The sequence below is a fragment of the Thalassophryne amazonica genome, chromosome 20 (genome assembly GCF_902500255.1).
Source record: "Thalassophryne amazonica chromosome 20, fThaAma1.1, whole genome shotgun sequence".
Lineage (NCBI taxonomy): Eukaryota > Metazoa > Chordata > Actinopteri > Batrachoidiformes > Batrachoididae > Thalassophryne > Thalassophryne amazonica.
Window position 1 is genome coordinate 23298837 of NC_047122.1, and position 26446 is coordinate 23325282.

The following is a 26446-nucleotide window of genomic DNA, read 5'->3' on the forward strand; positions in this document are numbered from 1 at the left end:
ACCTGCAAGTTGATAAAGTGCCGTCCCCACCTGCTTGTTGATAAAGTGTCGTCCACACCTGCAAGTTGATAAAGTGCCGTCCCCACCTGCTTGTTGATAAAGTGTCGTCCACACCTGCAAGTTGATAAAGTGCCGTCCCCACCTGCTTGTTGATAAAGTGTCGTCCACACCTGCAAGTTGATAAAGTGCCGTCCCCACCTGCTTGTTGATAAAGTGCCGTCCCCACCTGCTTGTTGATAAAGTGTCGTCCACACCTGCATGTTGATAAAGTGTCATCCACACCTGCAAGTTGATAAAGTGCCGTCCCCACCTGCTTGTTGACAAAGTGTCGTCCACACCTGCTTGTTGATAAAGTGCCGTCCACACCTGCTTATTGATAAAGTGCTGTCCACACCTGCAAGTTGATAAAGTGCCGTCCCCACCTGCTTGTTGATAAAGTACCGTCCACACCTGCTTATTGATAAAGTGCCGTCCACACCTGCTTGTTGATAAAGTGCCGTCCCCACCTGCTTGTTGATAAAGTGTCGTCCACACCTGCAAGTTGATAAAGTGTCATCCACACCTGCAAGTTGATAAAGTGCCGTCCCCACCTGCTTGTTGACAAAGTGTCGTCCACACCTGCTTGTTGATAAAGTGCCGTCCACACCTGCTTATTGATAAAGTGCCGTCCACACCTGCAAGTTGATAAAGTGCCGTCCCCACCTGCTTATTGATAAAGTGCTGTCCACACCTGCAAGTTGATAAAGTGCCGTCCCCACCTGCTTGTTGATAAAGTGCCGTCCACACCTGCTTATTGATAAGTGCCGTCCCCACCTGCTTGTTGATAAAGTGCCGTCCCCACCTGCTTGTTGATAAAGTGTCGTCCACACCTGCAAGTTGATAAAGTGTCATCCACACCTGCAAGTTGATAAGTGCCGTCCCCACCTGCTTGTTGATAAAGTGTCGTCCACACCTGCAAGTTGATAAAGTGCCGTCCCCACCTGCTTGTTGATAAGTGTCGTCCACACCTGCAAGTTGATAAAGTGCCGTCCCCACCTGCTTGTTGATAAAGTGTCGTCCACACCTGCAAGTTGATAAAGTGCCGTCCCCACCTGCTTGTTGATAAAGTGTCATCCACACCTGCAAGTTGATAAAGTGCCATCCCCACCTGCTTGTTGATAAAGTGCCGTCCCCACCTGCTTGTTGATAAAGTGCCGTCCACACCTGCTTGTTGATAAAGTGTCATCCACACCTGCAAGTTGATAAAGTGTCATCCACACCTGCAAGTTGATAAAGTGCCATCCCCACCTGCTTGTTGATAAAGTGCCATCCCCACCTGCTTGTTGATAAAGTGCCGTCCCCACCTGCTTGTTGATAAAGTGTCATCCACACCTGCTTGTTGATAAAGTGCCATCCCCACCTGCTTGTTGATAAAGTGTCATCCACACCTGCTTGTTGATAAAGTGCCATCCCCACCTGCAAGTTGATAAAGTGTCATCCCCACCTGCAAGTTGATAAAGTGCCGTCCCCACCTGCTTGTTGATAAAGTGCCATCCCCACCTGCTTGTTGATAAAGTGTCATCCACACCTGCAAGTTGATAAAGTGCCATCTCCACCTGCTTGTTGATAAAGTGCCGTCCACACCTGCTTGTTGATAAAGTGTCATCCACACCTGCAAGTTGATAAAGTGCCATCCCCACCTGCTTGTTGATAAAGTGCCATCCCCACCTGCTTGTTGATAAAGTGCCGTCCCCACCTGCTTGTTGATAAAGTGCCGTCCACACCTGCTTATTGATAAAGTGCCGTCCACACCTGCTTGTTGATAAAGTGTCGTCCACACCTGCAAGTTGATAAAGTGTCATCCACACCTGCAAGTTGATAAAGTGCCGTCCCCACCTGCTTGTTGACAAAGTGTCGTCCACACCTGCTTGTTGATAAAGTGCCGTCCACACCTGCTTATTGATAAAGTGCCGTCCACACCTGCAAGTTGATAAAGTGCCGTCCCCACCTGCTTATTGATAAAGTGCTGTCCACACCTGCAAGTTGATAAAGTGCCGTCCCCACCTGCTTGTTGATAAAGTGCCGTCCACACCTGCTTATTGATAAAGTGCCGTCCCCACCTGCTTGTTGATAAAGTGCCGTCCCCACCTGCTTGTTGATAAAGTGTCGTCCACACCTGCAAGTTGATAAAGTGTCATCCACACCTGCAAGTTGATAAAGTGCCGTCCCCACCTGCTTGTTGATAAAGTGTCGTCCACACCTGCAAGTTGATAAAGTGCCGTCCCCACCTGCTTGTTGATAAAGTGTCGTCCACACCTGCAAGTTGATAAAGTGCCGTCCCCACCTGCTTGTTGATAAAGTGTCGTCCACACCTGCAAGTTGATAAAGTGCCGTCCCCACCTGCTTGTTGATAAAGTGTCATCCACACCTGCAAGTTGATAAAGTGCCATCCCCACCTGCTTGTTGATAAAGTGCCGTCCCCACCTGCTTGTTGATAAAGTGCCGTCCACACCTGCTTATTGATAAAGTGCCGTCCACACCTGCTTGTTGATAAAGTGTCATCCACACCTGCAAGTTGATAAAGTGTCATCCACACCTGCAAGTTGATAAAGTGCCGTCCCCACCTGCTTATTGATAAAGTGCCGTCCACACCTGCAAGTTGATAAAGTGCCGTCCCCACCTGCTTGTTGATAAAGTGCCGTCCACACCTGCTTATTGATAAAGTGCCGTCCCCACCTGCTTGTTGATAAAGTGCCGTCCCCACCTGCTTGTTGATAAAGTGTCGTCCACACCTGCAAGTTGATAAAGTGTCATCCACACCTGCAAGTTGATAAAGTGCCGTCCCCACCTGCTTGTTGATAAAGTGTCGTCCACACCTGCAAGTTGATAAAGTGCCGTCCCCACCTGCTTGTTGATAAAGTGTCGTCCACACCTGCTTGTTGATAAAGTGCCGTCCCCACCTGCAAGTTGATAAAGTGCCGTCCCCACCTGCAAGTTGATAAAGTGCCGTCCCCACCTGCTTGTTGATAAAGTGCCGTCCCCCACCTGCTTGTTGATAAAGTGTCGTCCACACCTGCAAGTTGATAAAGTGCCGTCCCCACCTGCTTGTTGATAAAGTGCCGTCCCCACCTGCTTGTTGATAAAGTGTCATCCACACCTGCAAGTTGATAAAGTGCCGTCCCCACCTGCTTGTTGATAAAGTGTCGTCCACACCTGCAAGTTGATAAAGTGCCGTCCCCACCTGCTTGTTGATAAAGTGCCGTCCCCACCTGCAAGTTGATAAAGTGCCGTCCACACCTGCAAGTTGATAAAGTGCCGTCCCCACCTGCTTGTTGATAAAGTGCCGTCCCCACCTGCTTGTTGATAAAGTGTCGTCCACACCTGCAAGTTGATAAAGTGCCGTCCCCACCTGCTTGTTGATAAAGTGGCAACCACCTGCACCTTGATTAAGCGACGCCTCCATTTGCATTTTTGATAAAACTTTGCCCCCATCTGTAAGTTGGTAAAGTGGTGCCCTGAAGTGCATGTTCATAAAGCGGCGCCCCACCTAGTAAATTGTTAAATTTGAGATGGAAACATGTAGACTTTTTTTTTGTTTGTTTTTTTTTCTTTCTTTTGTTTTGGTTCATTGTCTCCACCAGCAAGATGACCATCAACAAGAAACATTCCTGGAATTTAAAATTTTTCATGAAATTTACAGTCTGAATGTTTGCAGTTTTTTGTACATCAGGATCCTGATCTGGTTTCATGAAGCTGTTACTGAGCAATGCTAATTTGATTGACAGCTCTATGGGGAGTACCAGGAGCACCAAGGAGGCTCCCGCAGACGTGAGGCCGCCCGGCTGCTAACGGAGAGACAGATCAAAAAACTTGGCCGTCGCCGTAACCATGGAAGCAGCAGCCACACGCACAGCTGCTATAGCCATTACAGCAGGAGGAAGAGCAGGCCACAAACGGCCATAGAGGCGGAGACTGCAGAGGAGCAAGAGGCTGAACCCGACATCAATTCCCCTGTAAAGAAAAAAACAGCCGTATTCCAAGTGTCGAGGTGAAAACAGTCTACAGTCAGTTAGGCATAACAGTTACAAAATCACACGTATAATGCATCTTTATGCATCACAAAAAAAACCAACAGTGAGGCTCAAGGTCACACTGCTGTTTTTCAGCTGCCTATTCAGGGTCAGAGGCCACAGGGATCTTATTTGCATTTGTAACTCTGCCACAACTTGTTACAACACCACTTCCTTATCGTTAGAAATATTAGGATTCTCAAGTCATACAGGTGAGCCCCGCTAACGAGTTGGGGTCCACAAAACTGGACCACGAGTCCTCTGAAACCGTGAGTTAATGAAGTTGACCAAAATATATACAGTATATTGTACAGTAGTCTAAATTTGTGGCGTCCACAAATCGACCGTGAGTAAAGCCAAATTGCGACTTACGCATGCGCAAGTTAATGGGGTCCACATGTACTTATGTCTTATAGTTTGGTGAAAGTTCACAATAATCTTGTTCCTCCATTTATATACCATGTGTTTAAAATCATTCATGATTAGGCATCTAACGATAAAATAGAACACTACTGAACGATCCACTAAGATCAAAGGTCATATTGGATTATGTTACCGCTCTGTCTTTTGTAAATTTCTTCGGAGTTTTTGTTTCAGTCACTCATGTTGAGTATCTTCAGTAAAACTATAATGACATAAAAAGTCAAAGTCATGCTGCTGCTTTTGACACACTTTTAGTTGAGGTCAAAGGTCATGTTGGTGATATTACTGCTCTATCTTTTGAAAAAAAAAAAAAAAAAAACCCTCAAACTTTTGTTTTCAAATCAATGATGTTGAAGCATATTCAGATACATTTTGATGCTGTTAAAGATCAAAGTCCCCACAGCTGTTTTGGACGTACTGCTTGTTTGTTTTGGTTTCTTTCCCCTTAGATTTCATCGGCCGCGTGCAGAGATTCCTTGTAACCAGGTTGGGAGAAGACTGGATCTTCCTGATTCTGCTTGGTCTCACAATGGCCCTGGTCAGCTGGACAATGGACTACGCCAGCGCAAAGAGTCTCCAAGGTGAGACTACAGAACCCACAATGCAAAGCAGAAGGAAGAATCAGAGTAAATTAGTGAGATTCTTTAATACTGGTTTCATTTCTTACCTTTCTTTCATCCGTCATCTCTTTCTCCTCGTCGTGTTTGCTCTTTAAGCTTCGTTGCATTTTTCTGTCTCTTCAGCCTATAGGGGATCCACGGGGAGCTGAGGGGAATATCTACCTGCAGTATCTGGCCTGGGTTTCTTATCCCATTATCTTCATCCTCTTTGCCTCCCTCTTCTGTCACCTGGTTTCCCCTCAAGCGATCGGTCTGTACCGTCTGCTTCCTCACGGCCTCTTTTCTTCTTCTGTCGTTAGTGTTGTGAAATTCACATCTCTGCTGGATCGTTGGTCAAGCCAGTTTTTGGATTTTTTTGTTTGTTTGTTCCTCTCTCTCTCTTTTTCTCCAACCTGCACTTTTGCCATGTTATTTTTATATTTTTTCTCATTTATCCGCCTTCTGTGTCAGGTTCTGGTATCCCCGAGCTGAAGACCATCCTGAGAGGAGTGGTGTTGAAGGAATATCTGACTCTGAAGGCTTTTATCGCTAAAGTCATCGGTCTGACTGCCGCTCTGGGCAGCGGTATGCCCGTCGGAAAGGAGGTGTGTGTACGAACACACATCTGAATTATTCAGAAAAAACTTCTCAAAAAGCAGATTTTTAGTCAAAACCTGATTTGTCATTGCACTAGTCCATGGTACGTGGGCAGATGTTGATGACCTTACCATTGACAGTGACACATTTCTGCTGAAGGCATTTAGGAAGTTCAATTTAGTGATTTTGACCATTTGACACCAAAATCAATCGGCTTCTTGGATCATCGTGCTGAACACAAGTACCAAGTGACGAACGTTAATGTGCTCACAGGATTTTTACAAAGTGCATTCCAATGACCTTGACCTTTTGACCCCAAAAGCAAGCAGTCTCTTGAGGTCTGTATACAATCATGGTCAGAATTACTAGTGCCCATATAGATACACATTTTAATATATGCGAAACAAAAAATACAAACATAAAATGTAATACTGGATGCAGTTTTTAGCACCCTTTGATGAATTTCCAGTAAATCATCACTTTTACAGCCAGTTTCTTCAGACAAATCAGGGGTTGGAAACATGAACATTTCCAATCATTGAATATGTCTTGGACTTTATTTACATCAGTTATCAAGAAATACAAACAGTATGGTACTGTATAGTAAATCTGTCTGGAGGAGGCAGTTCTCAAAAACTGAGAGACCGTGCAAGAAGGAGAAGAGTGAGGAAAGCCACCAATACACCCAGACAACTCTGAAGAAGTGATAGGCTTCTGTGTGTGTGATTTGAGAAATTGTGCACAGCGCAACTTTTGTCTTTTTGTCTGAGCCAGAAGCGAGGCTCTCAATTTACCAGTAGATTTACGCTCCTGTCCTCACCTATGTTCATGAACTCTGGGTAATGAATGAAAGAATAATATCACAGATACAAGCGGCGGAATTGAGATTCATCCATCGGGTATCTGGCCTTACACTCCTGGACAGGGTGAGACATTCGACCATCCGGGAGGGACTTGAAGCAGAGCCACTGCTTCTTCGCAGTCTTCCAGGCATGTCCAACTGGGAGGAGGCCCAGGGAAGACCTAGGACACACTGGAGAGATTGTATTTCCCAGGTGGCTTGGGAATGCTTTGGGATGCACCAATTACAGACCTTGGCTGAGGATAGGGAAGTGTGGGCTGAGATGCCACTGCAACCCTGACCCGGATAAGCTGCTGAAAATGAATTAATGAATGAATTTTGTTTCTTTCTTGTTGACAAATAACTTTGGACATTTTAAAAAATATTTTGATTAAACACCTTTGTTTGCATTTATTTCTGACCATATATTAAAAAGTGTACATAAATATAGGGGTGCTGGTCAAGGGTGCTGAAAAGGGGAGAATAAGGAGAAGAATTCTAGCGGTCCATGATTGACAGGTGCCCAGAGAGGCCCCTAATACAATTATAATACTGACAAAATAATATGGGGTGCCCAAAATCCCTGGCGATGCCCCTGGTGCCGGTAATTCTGACCACCTCTGTACCCGATACAAATGCAAAGACTGGCAGAAAATGGGCAGTTACAAACAGATGTTCTTGCTTGCACAAATGTTTACAAAGTACAGTGATCTTGACCTTTACCCATTTTCCCCCAATGTCAAATGGATTTTGGGGGTCACTATGCGTAATACATATACCAAGTTTGGTGACAATCAGCCCAGTACAACTTAAGTTATCTCACTCAAAAGTGAAATATTGCATGACTGACTGACTGGCTGACTCAGTGTGCTGAACCGCTAACAGTGACTGACTGACTAACCCTCATTAAATGGCTAACTGACTGACTCATTAACCGACTGACTGGCCAACTCTGTGACTGACTGGCACATTAACTCACTGACTCATTAACTGACTGACTGACTCGCCAACTCAGTGACTAACTCATTTACTCACTGTCTGACTTGCCAACTCAGTGAGTGACTGACTCAGTGACTGACTCGCTGACTCAGTGATTGACTTGCCGACTCTGTGAGTGACTGACTCAGTGATTGACTTGCCGACTCAGTGACTGACTGACTCGCTGACTCAGTGACTGACTGACTCATTAACTGACTGACTGACTTAGTGACTGACTCCCTGCACATAGCAGCATCCAGCTCAGCAGCTGTGCCATGGTAAAAATCAAAATATTAATTAGCTGTTAAATAGCCACTGATGTTTTGGAATCTTGTAGAGGTTTACACCGTGAATAAGTGCTGGCTGTATTTTCCCATGATGCTTTGCTGTGTATTCTCTCAGGGTCCGTTTGTGCACATTGCCAGCATCTGTGCTGCCGTCATCAGCAGGTTCATGTCCTTCTTCTCTGGAGTGTATCAGGTAAGCCAGCACAGGATGGTTCGCTCAGAATATAAAGTATGACTTTGTCAAATGTTTTTATCTTTGTGTGCGTCAGTAGAATCCGTACTGTTACACTGACATACTGACAGTTGGCTGTGCCGTTGGGGTCGGCTGCTGCTTCGGGACACCTCTAGGAGGTATAAAACACTTTTTGATTTTTTTGCTTATTTGTAATCCAGCCAATAAGATGCTTTATGTTTTGTGTACTTAAAGCACCTAACGGTCTCACTTTTGGCTGAGATGTTTCCACACCACCTGCATTTGTCCTGGATGATGATGTTTGCTTTTAAATATCAGAGGTCATCAGGTGACACACTGTTTTGTGTCTTCCTGTCAGGAGTGCTCTTCAGCATTGAGGTGACATCCACTTACTTCGCGGTGAGGAACTACTGGAGAGGATACTTTGCAGCGACGTTTAGCGCCTTCATATTCAGAGTTTTATCCGTCTTCAACAAAGATGCAGGTATGAATGTAAAAAAAAAACAAAAAACAAAAAGGAGGCACAAAACACCTTGGTATGAGTTTATCTTCTTCTCAGAGTATGATTACATAAATGTGTGTGTGTTAGTACTCGTGCAGTTTTAAATGTATTTTGACTCTGCTAACTGACGGAGGAGGGTGGCGGTTATGTTTTCTGTCTGTTTGTAGACTCATAACTCTTTAAGTGCTTTGCAGATTACAGTGATATTTAGTGAAGCAGATAACGAAGCCTTCACATGGTGATGCAAGCACCAAATTTTGCACAAACACTCCTTAGACATTACTCTTGAAAAAACAGACTGGCTGCTTGAATTTTCAATAGGCTGCCAGGTAGGGGTCAATTGAGGAATTACACAGGGATCAAAATTTAAATGCTCCAGTCATATTGAAAACTATACCAAATATTTGCCTGAATATAAAGATTCTAAAAAGGTATAGTTTGGACTATCTATGACTGAATGTTATGGAGTTATGGGTAAAAATGGTAAGAATGGTGACAAAGGTCAATTTAAGTTTGTGCAGGGGTCAAAGTTAAAGTTTGTGTTGTGAAAGTGTAAGAACACGGACCCACAACAGGGGGCGCAAATGAACGGACAACGGAGGTAGTCAAATAACAACACTTTACTGTTGTGAATAAGCACAACCAAACACAACGGATCACAACAATAGACAAAGAAGTCAATTCACAAGAATGTATCACGTGGGCAGGCTCGAAGATAAGAGACGTCTGTCCAAAGCAGGACGGAACCACACGATTTCCTCCGCCACCGAACCCCGAGAATACTGGAGCCGCCAAGTCCCGAACTCCCAGGTGGCCACTGCGCTCCGCGTGTCGGATCCGGATTTAACGCACAAAAAGTAATAAGGGTTACTGTCAAAAAGACAACACAGTCAGCTGAGTACGGTACCTTCTAGGTAGAGCGATATCTCGGCAAAGAGGTGGAGATGTCGTCCTGCTGATATACCACTGCTGATCAGATGACTGGTAACAGATGTTGTAGGTGATAAGTGACAGCTGTCACCCGGCTGCTCCTGTGAGGCGGCAGTTGCCTCTGGTGCCTGGAGCCCGCACTCCAGACAGGGCGCCCTCTGGTGGTGGTGGGCCAGCAGTACCTCCTCTCAGCGGCCCACACAACAGGACCCCCCCCTCAACGGGCGCCTCCTGGCGCCCGACCAGGCTTGTCCGGGTGGCGGCGGTAGAAATCGGCCAGGAGGGCCGGGTCCAGGATGAAGCTCCTCTTCACCCAGGAGCGTTCTTCGGGTCCGTACCCTCCCAGTCCACCAAATACTGGAAGCCCCGGCCCATCCTACGGACATCCAAGAGCCGGTGCACAGTCCAAGCCGGCTCGCCATCGATGATCGGGCAGGATGGCGGCGCCGGACCCGGAGCACAGAGGGGTGAGGTGTAATGCGGCTTTATCCGGGACACATGGAAAACAGGATGGATCCGCAGTGAGGCCGGAAGCTGAAGCCTCACTGCGGCTGGACTGATGACCTTTAGGATTTTGAAGGGGCCGATGTAACGGTCCTGTAGTTTGGGGGAGTCACTTTGAGGGGAATGTCCTTTGTGGACAACCACACCTCCTGCCCTGGCCGATACGCAGGGGCCGGGGTCCGCCGACGGTCTGCATGGGCTTTTGCCCTCGTCCGGGCCTTTAGCAAAGCAGACACGGGCGGCGCGCCACACCCGACAGCACTTCCGCAGGTGGGCCTGGACCGAGGGCACACCGACCTCTCCCTCAACCACCGGAAACAAAGGGGGCTGATACCCCAGACACACCTCAAAAGGGGAGAGGCCGGTGGCTGAAGACACCTGGCTGTTATGGGCATAGTCGATCCAGGCCAAATGGGTACTCCAGGCCGCCGGTGCGCGGCCGTCACGCAGCGCAAGGCCTGTTCCACCTCCTTGATTTACCCGTTCTGCTTGCCCGTTGGTCTGAGGATGATACCCGGACGAGAGGACTCACCGTGGCCCCCAGTTCCCGGCAGAAGCTCCTCCAGACTTGCGAGGAGAACTGGGGACCGCGATCGGAGGACAATGTCTGTTGGAATCCCATGCAGCCGGACGACGTGGTGGACCAGGAGGTCCGCTGTCTCCTGGGCAGTCGGGGAGCTTCGGGAGGGCCACGAAGTGGGCCGCCTTGGAGAATCGGTCCACTATCGTGAGGATGGTGGTGTTGCCCTGGGACGGGCGGGAGGCCGTGACAAAATCCAGGCCGATGTGGGACCAGGGGCGATGAGGCACAGGCAGCGGCTGGAGCAGTCCCGATTGCCCTGCGGTGGTCAGCCTTGCCCCTGGCGCAGGTGGTGCAGGCCTGGATATAATCCCGGACGTCGGCCTCCAGGGACGCCCACCAGAAGCGCTGCTGGACAACTGCCACGGTCCTACGCACCCCTGGATGACAGGAGAACTTGGAGCCGTGACAGAAGTCCAGGACTGCAGCCCTGGCCTCTGGTGGGACATAAAGTCTGTTCTTCGGCCCAGTTCCGGGATCCGGGCTCCGTGCCAGGGCCTCCCGGATGGTTTTCTCTACGTCCCAGGTGAGGGTGGCCACGATAGCGGACTCCGGGATGATAGGTTCCGGTGGATCCGACAACTCCGTTTTGACTTCGTCTTCATGCACCCGGGACAAGGCATCGGATCTCTGGTTTTTGGTCCCGGGACGGTAGGTGATCCAGAAGTCAAACGGCCGAAGAACAGTGACCAGCGGGCTTGCCTGGGGTTCAGCCGCTTGGCGGGTCCTGATATACTCCAGGTTCCGGTGGTCAGTGAAAACCGTGAATGGCACGGACGTTCCCTCCAACAGATGTCTCCACTCTTCAAGAGGCCTCTTTCACCGCAAGGAGTTCTCGATTGCCGACGTCATAGTTCCGTTCGGCCGGGGTCAACCTGCGGGAAAAATAGGCACACGGGTGAAGGACCTTATCGGCCTTTCCGCTCTGAGATAGCACGGCTCCTATCCCTGAGTCCGAGGCGTCCACTTCAACCACAAACTGGCGACTAGGATCGGGCTGCACCAGAACAGGTGCAGACGAGAAGCGCCGTTTCAACTCCTTGAACGCGGCATCGCACCGATCCGACCAGGTGAAGGGAACTTTTGGAGAGGTCAGGGCTGTCAGGGGGCTAACTACCTGACTGTAGCCCTTAATGAACCTCCTGTAGAAATTCGCAAAGCCGAGGAACTGTTGCAGCTTCCTACGGCTGGTGGGTTGGGGCCAGTCTCTCACCGCCGCAACCTTGGCCGGATCAGGAGCGACGGAGTTGGGGGAGATGATAAACCCCAGGAAGGACAAGAGGTTGCGGTGGAACTCACACTTCTCGCCCTTCACAAACAGCCGGTTCTCCAACAACCGCTGCAGGACCTGACGTACATGCCGGACATGAGTCTCAGGATCCGGAGAAAAGATGAGTATATCGTCTAGATATACGAAGACGAATCGGCTGCAGGAAATCCCGCAAGACATCATTAACTAATGCTTGGAATGTCGCGGGGGCGTTTGTGAGGCCGAACGGCATGACCAGGTACTCAAAGTGACCTAAGGGGTGTTTAAATGCCGTCTTCCACTCGTCTCCCTTCCGGATCCGAACCAGATGATACGCATTTCTAAGATCTAGCTTAGTGAATATCTGGGCTCCATGCAGGGGCGTGAACACTGAATCCAACAAGGGCAACGGGTATCGGTTACGAACCGTGATTCGTTCAGCCCCCTATAATCAATGCATGGACGAAGTCCGCCGTCTTTTTTTACCCACAAAAAAGAAACCTGCACCCATCGGGGAGGTGGAATTCCGGATCAAACCCAGCGGCTAAAGAGTCCGGATGTAGGTCTCCATTGATTCGCGCTCAGGTCGTGAGAGGTTGTACAGCCTGCTGGACGGGAACTCAACGCCTGGAACCAAATCAATGGCACAATCGTACGGACGGTGGGGGGGAAGGGTGAGCACCAGATCCTTACTGAACACATCCACAAGGTCATGGTACTCCACCGGCACCGTCCCAAGATTGGGCGGGACTCTGACCTCCTCCTTAGCCTGGGAACCGGGAGGAACCGAGGAACCTAAACATACCCGATGGCAGGTCTCGCTCCACTGAACCACTACCCCGGACGGCCAATCGATCTGGGGATTGTGTTTTAACATCCAAGGGAACCCGAGAATCACATGGGAGGTGGCAGGAGTCACAAAAAACTCGATCTCCTCCTGGTGGTTTCCTGACACCACCAGAGTTACTGGTGGTGTCTTATGTGTGATTAGAGGGAGTAGGGAGACATCTAGTGCCCGCACCTGCACAGGCGAGGTAAGCGCCACCAGAGGGAGCCCTGCCTCCCTGGCCCATCTGCTGTCTAGCAGATTCCCTTCAGAGCCCGTGTCCACCAGTGCTGGGGCCTTCAGGGTTTAAATCCTCATAAGGATTGTCACTGGGAGTCGTGTGGCAATATGGGTATGTCCCACGTGAATGTTTTGGACCCAACCCTAACCCAGTTTCTAGGGGCGGGCGTTGGTGTTTTAACCGCTCGGGGCCAGTCCCTCACTTGATGCTCTATTGAGCCCAAACAAAGCACGCTCCGCGGACCAGCCTCCTCTGTCTATCTGGTGCCCCTAAATGTGGCCCTGCTCGTGTCCATAGCTTCATCAGCAGGGGGAGCTGTAACCACACGGAGCGTAGAGGCCGTGGAGCGTGGGGAGGGCGGAACTCGGTCGGAACCGGAAGGGAGAGGGACGGCGTGTGCCCGGCCACGCCCTTCGTCTCGTTCCCGACGGCGTTCTTCTAACCGATTGTCTAATCGTATAACGAGATCAATAAGCCCGTCTAAATCCCGCGGTTCGTCCTTGGCCACCAGGTGCTCCTTCAGGACCAACGACAGTCCGTTTACAAAGGCGGCACGAAGGGCAGTGCTATTCCAGCCGGACCTCGCAGCCGCGATGCGGAAGTCGACTGCATAAGCAGCTGCGCTCCGGCGCCCCTGTCTCATTGACAGCAGCACGGCTGAAGCGGTCTCTCCTCTATTTGGGTGATTGAACACTGTTCTGAACTCCCTCACAAACCCATCATATGTCAGAAGGAGCCGTGAATTTTGCTCCCAGAGCGCTGTAGCCCAAGCGCGTGTCTCGCCGCGAAGCAGATTAATTACATAAGCTATCTTACTAGCATCAGTCGCGTACATGACGGGACGTTGTGCGAAGACGAGCGAACACTGCATAAGAAGGTGGGAGGGGTCGTTGAACGACCTGTGGAACGTCACTGTTGCGCACAGGATCGACAGGAGGGGGAGCCGCAGCAGCACCCTGAGGGCGCGCTTCCACCTGCGCGGCGAGAGCCTCCACCCTGCGGTTAAGGAGGACGTTCTGCTCGGTCATTAGATCCAGCCGAGCCGTAAAAGCGGTGAGGATTCGCTGCAACTCACCGATCATTCCTCCTGCAGACGCCTGTGCGCCCTGCTCTTCCATTGGCCGTTCAACAGCCGGTTGACGCCCCTCGGGGTCCATGACGTTGGCCGAGATATCCTGTTGTGAAAGTGTAAGAACACGGACCCACAACAGGGGGCGCAAATGAACGGACAATGGAGGTAGTCAAATAACAACACTTTACTGTTGTGAATAAGCACAACAAACACAACGGATCACAACAATAGACAAAGAAGTCAATTCACAAGAATGTGTCACCTGGGCAGGCTCTAAGATAAGAGACGTCTGTCCAAAGCAGAACCGGAACCACACGATTTCCTCCGCCACCGAACCCCGAGAATACTGGAGCCGCCAAGTCCCGAACTCCCAGGTGGCCACTGCCTCCGCGTGTCGGATCTGGTACTGCTGGCGAGGAACAAAAACAGTTAAATGTGGGTGCGTTTGCACCCAGCAATCCGTATGGCGGGAAAACCACCTCCACCTCTCGTTGGAAGAATGTCTGCTATTTAACGCACAAAAAGTAATAAGGGTTACTGTCAAAAAGACAACACAGTCAGCTGAGTACGGTACCTTCTAGGTAGAGCGATATCTCGGCAAAGAGGTGGAGATGTCATCCTGCTGATATACCACTGCTGATCAGATGATTGGTGACAGCTGTTGTAGGTGATAAGTGACAGCTGTCACCCCGGCTGCTCCTGTGAGGCGGCAGCGCCCTCTGGTGCCTGGAGCCCGCACTCCAGACAGGGCGCCCTCTGGTGGTGGTGGGCCAGCAGTACCTCCTCTCTTCAGCGGCCCACACAACAGTTTGGTAAGTTTTGGTAAAAAGTGGTGCAAATTATGATTGAACTAATACAATTAATAAGTAGAATGGTTTTGACTGTGTTGAGTGTTTGGTTTGCAAAGTAAAGGTGAAACAGTGTCGACTTCCATTGGATTCTATAACGTGACACGTTACCCCGTAACATGATAACTAAACATGACACATGGTGCAAACTATTCCTTTTTAAAACCCTGTTAACTCAACTAATAATTTGCACCATTTTTTTTTTTTACCACAATTGGAGCAACTTTAACTTTTGACCCCTGTACAAATTGAAATTGACCTTTATCACCATTCTTGTAGTTTTTACCCCATAACTCCAGAACATTCAGTCACAGATAGTCCAAACTATGTATACCTTTTTTTAAATCTTTATGTTCAAACAACTGATGTGGTATAGTTTACAATATGATTGGAGCATTTTTAAATTTTGACCTCTGTGTAAATCTTCAGTCGATCTCTACCTGGCTGCCTATTGAAAAATCAAGTGGCCGAACTTGTGCCGAATTTGGTGCTTTGGTGAAGGATTCCTCTGTAAATGTTATCTGCTGCACTAATTTTGTAGTGATGCATCGAGGAAGAGCTGATCACATTTTAGTGGACATGAAATCTACTGGTACCTTGTTTCCCATATAACAATAAGAAATATACTCAAAACCTGGATTAATCTTTTTTGTCACATAGCACTACTATTATTCTGAACACTACTGTACATCTCTCATAGAGCAAATGTATCTTTGTGCATTGTCCACTAGATGGTGCTGTCCTCCTCCCTGAAGTAGCTCAATGTTTTCATGTAATTGATGAGTTCTTAGCGTTTTCTCCAGAACATGATGCTGCTTTAAATATCAACACTTTTTTTTCAGTGCAACCTTTAAGCTCTTCTTTAAGTTCTTCATTTCTGATGAACTCTGACCTCTCTTGACCTTTCAGTCACCATCACGGCTCTGTTCAGGACAAACTTTCGCCTAGATTTCCCCTTTGACCTCCAGGAGCTGCCAGCATTCGCCATCATCGGGTGAGCATCTGCAACAAGCTCTGCGATGCCAAAACATGTATCGCTGCATTTTGGCGTGTCACATGCACGTTGTGCACACGTATACAGTGACTGTGTGTATCTGGTTGCACAGGATCTGTTCTGGCTTCCTGGGAGCGTTCTTCGTCTATCTCAACAGGCAGGTGGTGCTGTTCATGAGACGGCCCAACGCCATGACGCGCTTCCTGATCAAACAGTGAGTTCAGATTGTTATGATGCCATGCGTGATGCTGACATCTGGGAAATGTCATGTAAATCACTTCAGAGGTGTTATCAGGTTACAAAAACAGTGTTTTTCATTTTAGAAGTGTTTATTTCTTGGTAGCTTTTACAGAAAATATGTAAAACCGCTTAGATTTACATATAAATGCCATGGTTTCAGAACGTTTTCCATCATGTTGGAGGAGCATCCAGAGAGAGATGAGCCAGCACACGTTACTGTACCTCTTTCCTCTGATTGGCTGCCACCGTGTGCTTCCTATAATGTTTTGCACAAGTCTGAAAAAGCCCCCACCTGATCTATGATGTCACTATCAGACTATTTTGGTCTAAACTGTCTCTGCGTAAGTCCTTCAAGGCAGTTTGTTCTTTTGATATTTTACCCTTCAGGGGAACTTTTTTAATCAATTTCTTTGCTCGACAACGTGAATTTTGATCATATTGTCACATTATGAATCCCCTGTTTAAAGGCTAGTAAATACATTTATAGTGGCACCACTGAAAATTCTTTTTATGCCTTAAATCTTAAAAAACTCAGTGGCCCTCTACTTTTAAGGTTTTTAAAATGCAATTAATTCATGGAATTGGTGATAATTGATCAGTGAAATCATTGAAGATTTCACTGTTTTGCTGATTTTCTGTCTGAATATATTTTGGGATGAATTTATGAGAACAGTAAAATGATCAATTATCAAAATATGTGCACTTTTACCTGCTGACATTCTACAAGCAACACAATAAGTAATCTTAAAATTAATTAACAGAATATATTTTATTGATTTCAGATTCAGTGCATTTTTTAAACCCCTTTTTTGTTTTTGCTTTACTTGTAACAGACGAGTTAATTATGATTCAGATAATTATCAGTAATCTTTTTTTTAAAGGACCTTTGCTCTTTCTTCTTTTCTGTTTCAGCCGACTTGTGTTTCCTGCCGTTGTAACGCTCATCATCTCCACTTTGACCTTCCCGCCAGGGTTCGGACAGTTCATGGCAGGAGAGGTCAGAGTTCATGTTGTGTCATATCTGCCATGCGTCTGTGTGTGTAACTCAAAATGTTTTGATCCATTTTGGATAAAAACTCACAGAATAATTTGAGGATCAACTGAGGACAAAATTATTTGATTTTTTTGGGAAAACCAGTCAAGGTCTGAAGTTTGGCCCAGTGCTTTAATATCTTGATCAGAGATCAAGACCCTGCTCCTTGAGCTCACCTGCCGTCTTCTTGCTCCTCCCACTGCTAAGTCAGGTATGCTCAGCCAGTCAAGAGCCAGGAAACACCCAACTTGACTAACCAGCTGGTGCCGGAGGTGCACACTGAAAACATGCAGGGTCGGTGACCTCCAGGAGGGTCAGTGGATGGCGTGGGGAGACGGTGGATAGTGGTGTGGGTGGTCAGTAGATGGCATGGGGGGTCAGAGGATTACATGGGGTGTTGGTGGGGGTCACTGGACAGTGTGGGGGGCCAGTGGACTGCGAGAGTGGTCAATGGATGATGTGGGGGGGTCGGTGCAGTGAAGATGGTTTGGGCTGAAATTTATTCAGTCTCATTTCTAAAGAGTTACTTTTTTCTGTGCTAAATGAATAAAGGTGGTTTAGAGGTGAAGGTTTGCCGCCCACCGCTGATCACAGCTTCACAGACGCTCAGAATAGACGCTCAGTGTGAGCCAGGTGTGTGTGTGTGTTTGAGAGTGTGTGCGTGTATGTGTGTGTGTGCATGTGCAAACACCTGAACACAGATTTCTGTGCTTTTAATGTAGCTTTTTACATCTTTGCAACTTTGCATTTCTCTCAAAATGTTGTTAAATGTATTTTTTTAATCCTCTAAAGCCACGTTATTGCAGAATAACACAAAAAAGCTTTGTTTTCTGGTTTGTGAATCTAATTTAAAAAACACTGACAGAATTCTGATGAAAATTAATTTGTTCAAGAAACCAAAAATGCTGTTTGTTTGTTTTTTTGTTTGTTTTTGAACTACAAAACGATGGCATTGCGAGTGGGCACTGCATTCTACTTCCAGCAAAAAATTAAAGATATCTGAGATGTCATCAGTGTTCAGACATAATTATTACAATCACATTAGCTGCTCAGAGAGGCTCACACCACAGTATACGATTATATGACCCTGTTAATTTAGAATTAAATGGTTATTAATGTTAGTTATAGGTGAAATTGAGCAGTGTGACCTTGAGCTTTGATGCCATCTTTCGTTTATCCAAACACAATTAATCTGAAAAATGTAGTTTTGTCTCTTGAAATAGAGTGGCTGGATTATTTCTAGTGACATTTGACCTCAGCAAAAAACAGGTCAAAATGAGTATGGCCTTGAGCTTTACTAGTGTCTTAATTTATGCAAATATAATTAAAGATGACTGATTTGAAACAGGGCCCATTTGTATCAAAGGAGGCCACAATAATTCAGTTGTGTCACCTTGAAACAGCATGTAAAGAGCCAAAGTGAGACTATGAGCTTCACTAGTGGCTGTTTTTATCCAAAGCTGCTTAAACAACCTTACTAATTTTCTGTAAGATTTGACTTGGTTAAAAAGAAGGTCAAATGTAGGTGTTTGACCTTGACCTTTAGGACAGAATGGCTTTATTCAAAATTGCCGACAGAGAAACAATTTGAAAAATGGTTGAAAAAACATTTCACAGGACGTTAAGGTTCACTGCACATTTGTTTGAATGAAAACAGGAGTGTGACCTTGAGCGTCAATGTTGCTGTTGTATATTTAAAGATGTTTGAACACGAGTGCTTTGAAAAGCTTTTTTTTGAAGTGACAGACAGGACAGCATCACAATAATGTCCCTCTGCCAAACTTTATTCCACTCAAGGGGTTAAAAAAAAGATCCTTTGGAATCTTCAGGATAACTGGGAGCAGAGTGACAGATGAAGCTGCACAGTGAGAAGTTAGAACCTACACGGGCTGTGAGCCAGACGTGAACTCACAACTTCAAACAGGAGCAGGAAATCCTACTATTATTCCGAACGTATCCGCTTCTCGTCTCACTCTGCACAAACACGCCGTGACTGCAGCGTTCTGCAGATCCAAAGATGAATTCAGACACATCTGTGCAAATTTGAAGTGAAATGCTGGAAGTGAGTTTGAGTCATCTGTGACTCATCTGGACAGAATATGAGTCATTAGACACCAGTCTGCTTTCTGCTCCTTTATCCAGGCTGCTCTCTTCCTCCATTCATCTTTCACCTCTCACCTTTACTCTTTTTTGGGAGGGGGGTCAGGGGTCGGTCACTTTTCCTCCTTTCCATCCTCCTGTTTTCCTTTCAGCCCTTCCCTCCTCCCCTTCTTTTCACCCCCTCTTCTTTTTTCACCTCCTCTCACCCCTCCTCTTCTTTTTATCAACTTTTCACCTCCTCTTCTTTTTACCTCCTTTTTTTACCTCCTCTCTTCCTCCTCTTCTTTTTATCAATTTTTTCACCTCCTCTCCCCTCTTCCTCTTCTTTTTATCCACTTTTTCACCTCCTCTTCTTTTTACCTCCTTTTTTTTACCTCCTCTCCTCCTCTTCTTTTTACTCCTTTTTCACCTCCACTCTCCTTTTCTTTTTTAACCTTCTCTCGCCTCCTCTCCTTTTTACACCTTTTTTCAGCTCCTCTCATTCTCTTTTTTATCCACTTCTTCTGTCACCTCCTCCTCTTTCTGCCCCCTTCTTTTTCCCCTCTTCTCATCTCCTCTTCTTTTTCATGTTCTCCTCTCTTTTACCCACTTTCTTTTTTCTTTTCACCTCCTCTCAACTTATTCATCTGTGCTCTCTTCACACTCCTCACTCACGCTATAATTTTGAATTTTTTAAAACAGATTTTACTTTATTTCCACACACACACACACGCGTACAACCCCAATTCCAATGAAGTTGGGACGTTGTGTTAAATGTAAATAAAAACAGAATACAATGATTTGCAAATCGCCTTCAACCTACAGTCAATTGAATACACCACAAAGACAAGATATTTAATGTTCAAACTGATAGACTTTATTTTTTTTTTTTGTGCAAATATTTGCTCATTTTGAAATGGATGCCTACAACACATTTCAAAAAAGCTGGGACAGCGGTATGTTTACCACTGTGTTACATCACCTTTCCTTCTAACAACACTCAATAAGCATTTGGGAACTGAGGACACTAATTGTTGAAGCTTTGTAGGTGGAATTCTTTCTCATTCTTGCTTGATGTACGACTTCAGTTGTTCAACAGTCCGGGGTCTCCGTTGTCGTATTTTGCGCTTCATAATGCGCCACACATTTTCAATGGGTGACAGGTCTGGACTGCAGGCAGGCCAGTCTAGTGCCCGCACTCTTTTACTACGAAGCCACGCTGTTGTAACATGTGCAGAATGTGGCTTGGCATTGTCTTGCTGAAATAAGCAGGGACGTCCCTGAAAAAGACGTTGCTTGGATGGCAGCATGTGTTTCTCCAAAACCTGGATGTACCTTTCATCACTCACTGATGGTGCCATCACAGATGTGTAAGTTGCCCATGCCATGGGCACTAACACACCCCATACCATCACAGATGCTGGCTTTTGAACTTTGTGCTGGTAACAATCTGGGTGGTCTTTTTCCTCTTTTGTCTGGAGCACACGACGTCCATGATTTCCAAAAACAATTTGAAATGTGGACTCATCAGACCACAGCACACTTTTCCACTTTGTGTCTGTCCATTTCAAATGAGCTTGGGCCCAGAGAAGGCAGCGGTGTTTCTGGATGTTGTTGATGTATAGCTTTCGCTTTGCATGGCAGAGTTTTAACTTGCATTTGTAGATGTAACGATGAACTGTGTTAACTGACAATGGTTTTCTAAAGTGTTTCCTGAGCCCACGCGGTAAGATCCTTTACACAATGATGTCGGTTTTTAATGCAGTGCCGCCTGAGGGATCGAACGTCACGGGCATTCAATGTTGTTTTTTGGCCTTGCTGCTTATGTGTAGAATGTTCTCCAGATTCTGAGTCTTCTGATATATTATGGACTGTAAGATGATGGAATCCCTAAATTCCTTGCAATTGAACGTTGAGAAACATTGTTCTTAAACTGTTGGACTATTTTTTCATGCAGTTGTTCACAAGTAGTGACCTTCACCCCATCTTGCTTGTGAATGGCTGAGCCTTTTCGGGATGCTTCTTTTATACCCAGTCATGACACTCACCTGTTTCCAATTAACCTGTTCACCTGTGGAATGTTCCAAACAGGTGTTCTTTGAGCATTCATCAACTTTTCCAGTCTTTTGTTGCCCTGTCCCAGCTTTTTTGAAATGTGTTGCAGACATCCATTCCAAAATGAGCAAATATTTGCACAAAAAACAAAAACGTCTATCAGTTGAACATTAAATATCTTGTATTTGTGGTGTATTCAACTGAATATAGGTTGAAGAGGATTTGCGAATCATTGTATTCTGTTTTTATTTACATTTCCACAATGTCCCACACTTCATTGGAACTGAGGTTGTATATAATGTCTATGTATATAACAAGTATTTAAACACCCTGCGATTTTGCAAGTTCTCCCCTTAGAAATCATGGAGAGGTCTGAAATTTTCATCTTAGGTGCATGTCCACTGTGAGAGACATAATCTAAAAAAAAAAAAAAAAATCCGGAAATCACAATGTATGATTTTTTAATAATTTATTGTATGTTACTGCTGCAAATAAGTATTTGAACACCTACCAACCAGCAAGAATTCTGGCTCACACAGACCTGTTGATTTTTCTTTAAGAAGCCCTCTTATTCTGCACTCTTTACCTGTATTAATTGCACCTGTTTGAACTTGTTTCCTGTATAAAGAAGAAACCTGTTCACACACTCAATCAATCACACTACAACCTGTTGACCATAGCCAAGACCAAAGAGCTGTCTAAGGACACCAGGGGCAAAACTGTAGACCTGCACAAGGCTGGGATGGACTACAGGACAACAGGCAAGAAGCTTGGTAGAAGACAACAACTGTTATGATTATTTCTTAGAAAGTGGAAAGAAACACAATATGACTGTCAATGTTGTGAAAGTGTAGTGACACGGACCCACCAACAGGGGCGCAAATGAACGGTCAATAGATGAGCCAAAAATTAACAATTTAATGTTGTGAGGAGCACAACGAACATACAGACAATCTCAGAATATGATTACAGTCAATCCACAAGGTGACGTGTGGGCAGGCTCGAGGATAGAAGACGTCTGTCCTGAGAAGAGCCGGAACCACACGATTTCCGCCGCCACCGAACCTTGTGAATACTGGGGCCCGCCAAGTCCCGAATTCCCAGGTGATCACCGTCCCCGACTGTCGGATCTGGTACTGCTGGCGAGAACAAAGACAGTCAAGTGTGGGTGTGTGTACACCCCGTAACAACAACGGTGGGAATGCCACCTCCACCTCCTCACTCAATATGTAGCAGAGTACCGCAGTGATTCCTCAGGGGAAAGAGTGCAGTCCAGCACTCAATCAGCTCCCGCAGACAGAGGATAACAGGTACTCCTGCAAAGACTCACAATATACAGATTGATGTGTAAAACACAAACGGCTGAGTATATTACCTCCAATGAAGTACGATATCTCGGCAACGAGGTGGAGATGACGTCTGGTCTTTATGGAGTGAGATGATGTTGAGTAGATGGGTGACAGCTGTCAAGAGATAATGAGTGACAGCTGCACCCCCGGCTGTGTCTGTGGCGGCAGCGCCCTCTCGTGCCTGAAGCCCGCACTTCAGGCAGGGCGCCCACAGCAGTACCTCCTCTTCTGGCGGCCCACACACAACAGTCAATCTCCCTTCGGTCTGGGATTCCATGCAAGATCTCACTTTGTGGGGTAAGGATGATTCTGAGAAAGCTCAGAACTACACAGGAGGACCTGGTCAATGACCTAAAGAGAGCTGGGACCACAGTCACAAAGATTACATTAGTAACACATGATGCTGTCATGGCTTAAAATCCTGCAGGTCAGCAAGGTCCCCCTGCTCAAGCCAGCACATGTCCAGGCCCGTTTGAAGTTCACCAGTAACCATCTGGATGATCCCGAGGAGGCATGGGAGAAGGTCATGTGGTCAGATGAGACCAGAATAGAGCTTTTTGGAATCAACTCCACTTACCATGTTTAGAGGATGAGAACAACCCCAAGAAAACCATGCCAACCATGAAGCATGGGGGTGGAAACATCATACTCTGGGGGTGCTCTTCTGCAAAGGGGACAGGACGACTGCACCGTATTGAAGGGAGGATGGATGGGGTCATGTATTGCGAGATTTTGGCAAACAACCTCCTTCCCTCAGTAAGAGCACTGAAGATGGGTCATAGCTGGGTCTTCCAGCATGACAATGACCCCAAACACACAGCCAGGGTAACTAAGAAGGGGCTCCATAAGAAGCATTTCAAGACCTGAACTCAATAGAAATCTTTGGAGGGAGCTGAAACTCCAAACCTGAAAGATCGAGAGAAGATATGTATGGAGGAGTGGACCAAAATCCCTGCTGCAGTGTGTGAAAAACTACAGAAAACATTTGACCTCTGTAATTGCAAACAAAGGCTACTGTACCAAATATTAACATTGATTTTCACAGGTGTTCAAATACTTATTTGCAGCAGTAACAGCTCCTCAGTCTTCTCTCACATTTGTGTGTTTAAATACTGTCCATAAAAGTCCTGCTCACAGACTGATTGCCAGAGACAGGACATGCCCACGTTCAGTAAAACATTTGGACATGTCCAGTCCACTCACAGACGATTCGTTCGTGTGCACACATGTGAACAATTAAAAGAAAAAAAAGGCTGCCTGCACTCCTCGCTTTCCGCAAACTCTCTCATCACTGTGTTAAAGAAAGGACATAAGTCCTGCTCACACACTGACTGCCAGAGACAGGACATCAAGTATAACTCCAGACATCTCCACATTTACTCACAGACAGTTCGTTCGTGTGCGTGTGCATGCGCATCTTGCGTGCGCATCTCGCGGTCAAAGGAGGAAAGAAACTATAACAGAACTCAGAGCGCACCTGCAGCTCAGCACAAGAACAAATATAAACTAGAAGATAAATCAGAGTGCACAGTCTGCAGCGCGCACCTGACGCAGACATTCCTGCGTCGTCATGACACCACAGGAAGCTTGAAGCAGCCCCGGTGTGAAAGGGGCTTTAGAGATTGTGCTCATGAAGTATTTTGGACCTGTTGGTGCAGTATGACAGTAATAATAAAGAGCTGAAACTTGAGACTGATTTTTCAGTTTTACAACCCTGGCAAAAATTACGGAATCACCGGCCTCGGAGGATGTTCATTCAGTTGTTTAATTTTGTAGAAAAAAAGCAGATCACAGACATGACACAAAACTAAAGTCATTTCAAATGGCAACTTTCTGGCTTTAAGAAACACTATAAGAAATCAGGAAAAAAAGGTGTGGCAGTCAGTAACGGTTACTTTTTTAGACCAAGCAGAGGAAAAAAATATGGAATCACTCAATTCTGAGGAAAAAAATTATGGAATCATGAAAAACAAAAGAACGCTCCAACACATCACTAGTATTTGTTGCACCACCTCTGGCTTTTATAACAGCTACAGTCTCTGAGGCACGGACTTAATGAGTGACAAACAGTACTCTTCATCAATCTGGCTCCAACTTTCTCTGATTGCTGTTGCCAGATCAGCTTTGCAGGTTGGAGCCATGTCATGGACCATTTTCTTCAACTTCCACCAAAGATTTTCAATTGGATTAAGATCCGAACTATTTGCAGGCCATGACATTGAACCTAAGTATCTTTTGCAAGGAATGATTTCACAGTTTTTGCTCTATGGCAAGATGCATTATCATCTTGAAAATGATTTCATCATCCCCAAACATCCTTTCAATTGATGGGATAAGAAAAGTGTCCAAAATATCAATGTAAACTTGTGCATTTATTGATGATGTAATGACAGCCATCTCCCCAGTGCCTTTACATGACATGCAGCCCCATATCATCAATGACTGTGGAAATTTACATGTTCTCTTCAGGCAGTCATCTTTATAAATCTCATTGGAACGGCACCAAACAAAAGTTCCAGCATCATCACCTTGCCCAATGCAGATTCGAGATTCATCACTGAATATGACTTTCATCCAGTCATCCACAGTCCACGATTGCTTTTCCTTAGCCATTGTAACCTTGTTTTTTTCTGTTTTAGGTGTTAATGATGGCTTTCGTTTAGCTTTTCTGTATGTAAATCCCATTTCCTTTAGGCGGTTTCTTACAGTTCAGTCACAGACGTTGACTCCAGTTTCCTCCCATTCGTTCCTCATCTGTTTTGTTGTGCATTTTCGATTTTTTGAGACATATTGCAGGATGATGAGGTTCATCTCAGCCAAGGCCTCGGTGAACCCCATCCTGACCACGTCTGCATAATCACAGGTACACCGAAATCAAAAGTCTATAATTGTATAGAGTGTCCTCTTCACTAAGTTCTTGGTGTCTCACAACTTCAGTATGAGACTCAAGTTGCAGAATTCTCCCTGCTAGGAAGGATAAAACTCTCTCATCTTGATCAGACATCTTGGTTGAATGAAATGATCTGGATCGTGTATCAGGATCCTGCACTTGTCACCAGGGTAACAAAAAAAGGGGGTGTATTATTGGTGGGGCTGAGAAATGGGGGCTCCTGCTTGGATGAAAAGCAGGGTGATACAAAGCCTGGTTTATTCAATGTCTTTTTTTGTATCAGCCCATTTTAAGATTTGTATCACCCTGATTTTATTGCCAGTTTCCAGGGCAGTAAAATTGATAGGAAAAAACGGTATGATTTATCAGCCCTATTTTTTCTTGTATCTCATGAGGGCTGGTTTATGATTATAGGGTAGATTTTTGTTGAATATGTGATTGTTATATATAATATATATATACTATATATAATATATATATATATATTATATATATAATATATCTATAATATATATATATATATATATATATATATATATATATATATATATATATATATATAGGGGTTGGCACAATACATATATTTGTATTGAAACGCTACAGTACACCTGTGATACTTCCGCAGATTACATGGTACGGCTTTGCACAGTATAATAGATACATGCTTATTTGTTTCATTACTTCATTTAATTTCCATAGACTGCGTCAGTCTAGTTTTATGCTCATGTGCTGGAGGTGTGGCCACACCCCTGAGTCTGCAGGAAACAGCGAACCTTGCAGTTGACGCAAGTGAATGGATTATTACAATCAGAAGCTTGGGACCTTAAATAGAATTGGTTAATTTACCTTTTTCTTCCAAAATATCACCTAAAATTAAACACAGTGTTGCCACATTTACTTAGAAATGTTACTTTACCTTTATACAGTTACTTCATTAGCAGCTTTATGCAGTTATTTTATTAAGAGCTGCCCTGAACTAATAAGTAATGTAACTAATGAGTAACTAGTAATCTAACTTGGTTACTCTTAAGATTGAGTAATCGGCAAAGTAACTAATTAGCAAAGTAACTTATAGTTACTTTTCTGA

The 26446-nt window shown here is 45.7% G+C and overlaps 1 protein-coding gene across 1 annotated transcript in view; it reads left to right on the forward strand.

Annotated features, from left to right (window-relative positions):
* The first annotated feature begins 5073 nt into the window (after window positions 1-5073).
* The window catches only part of LOC117501471 (chloride channel protein 1-like), a 63995-nt gene continuing 42622 nt past the window's right edge, over window positions 5074-26446 (forward strand). Inside the window, 9 exon segments of the mRNA XM_034160370.1 lie at window positions 5074-5106; window positions 5216-5342; window positions 5543-5676; window positions 7890-7967; window positions 8047-8125; window positions 8326-8451; window positions 15629-15713; window positions 15826-15927; window positions 16866-16950. Of these exon segments, the coding sequence (XP_034016261.1) occupies window positions 5074-5106; window positions 5216-5342; window positions 5543-5676; window positions 7890-7967; window positions 8047-8125; window positions 8326-8451; window positions 15629-15713; window positions 15826-15927; window positions 16866-16950 (849 nt within the window).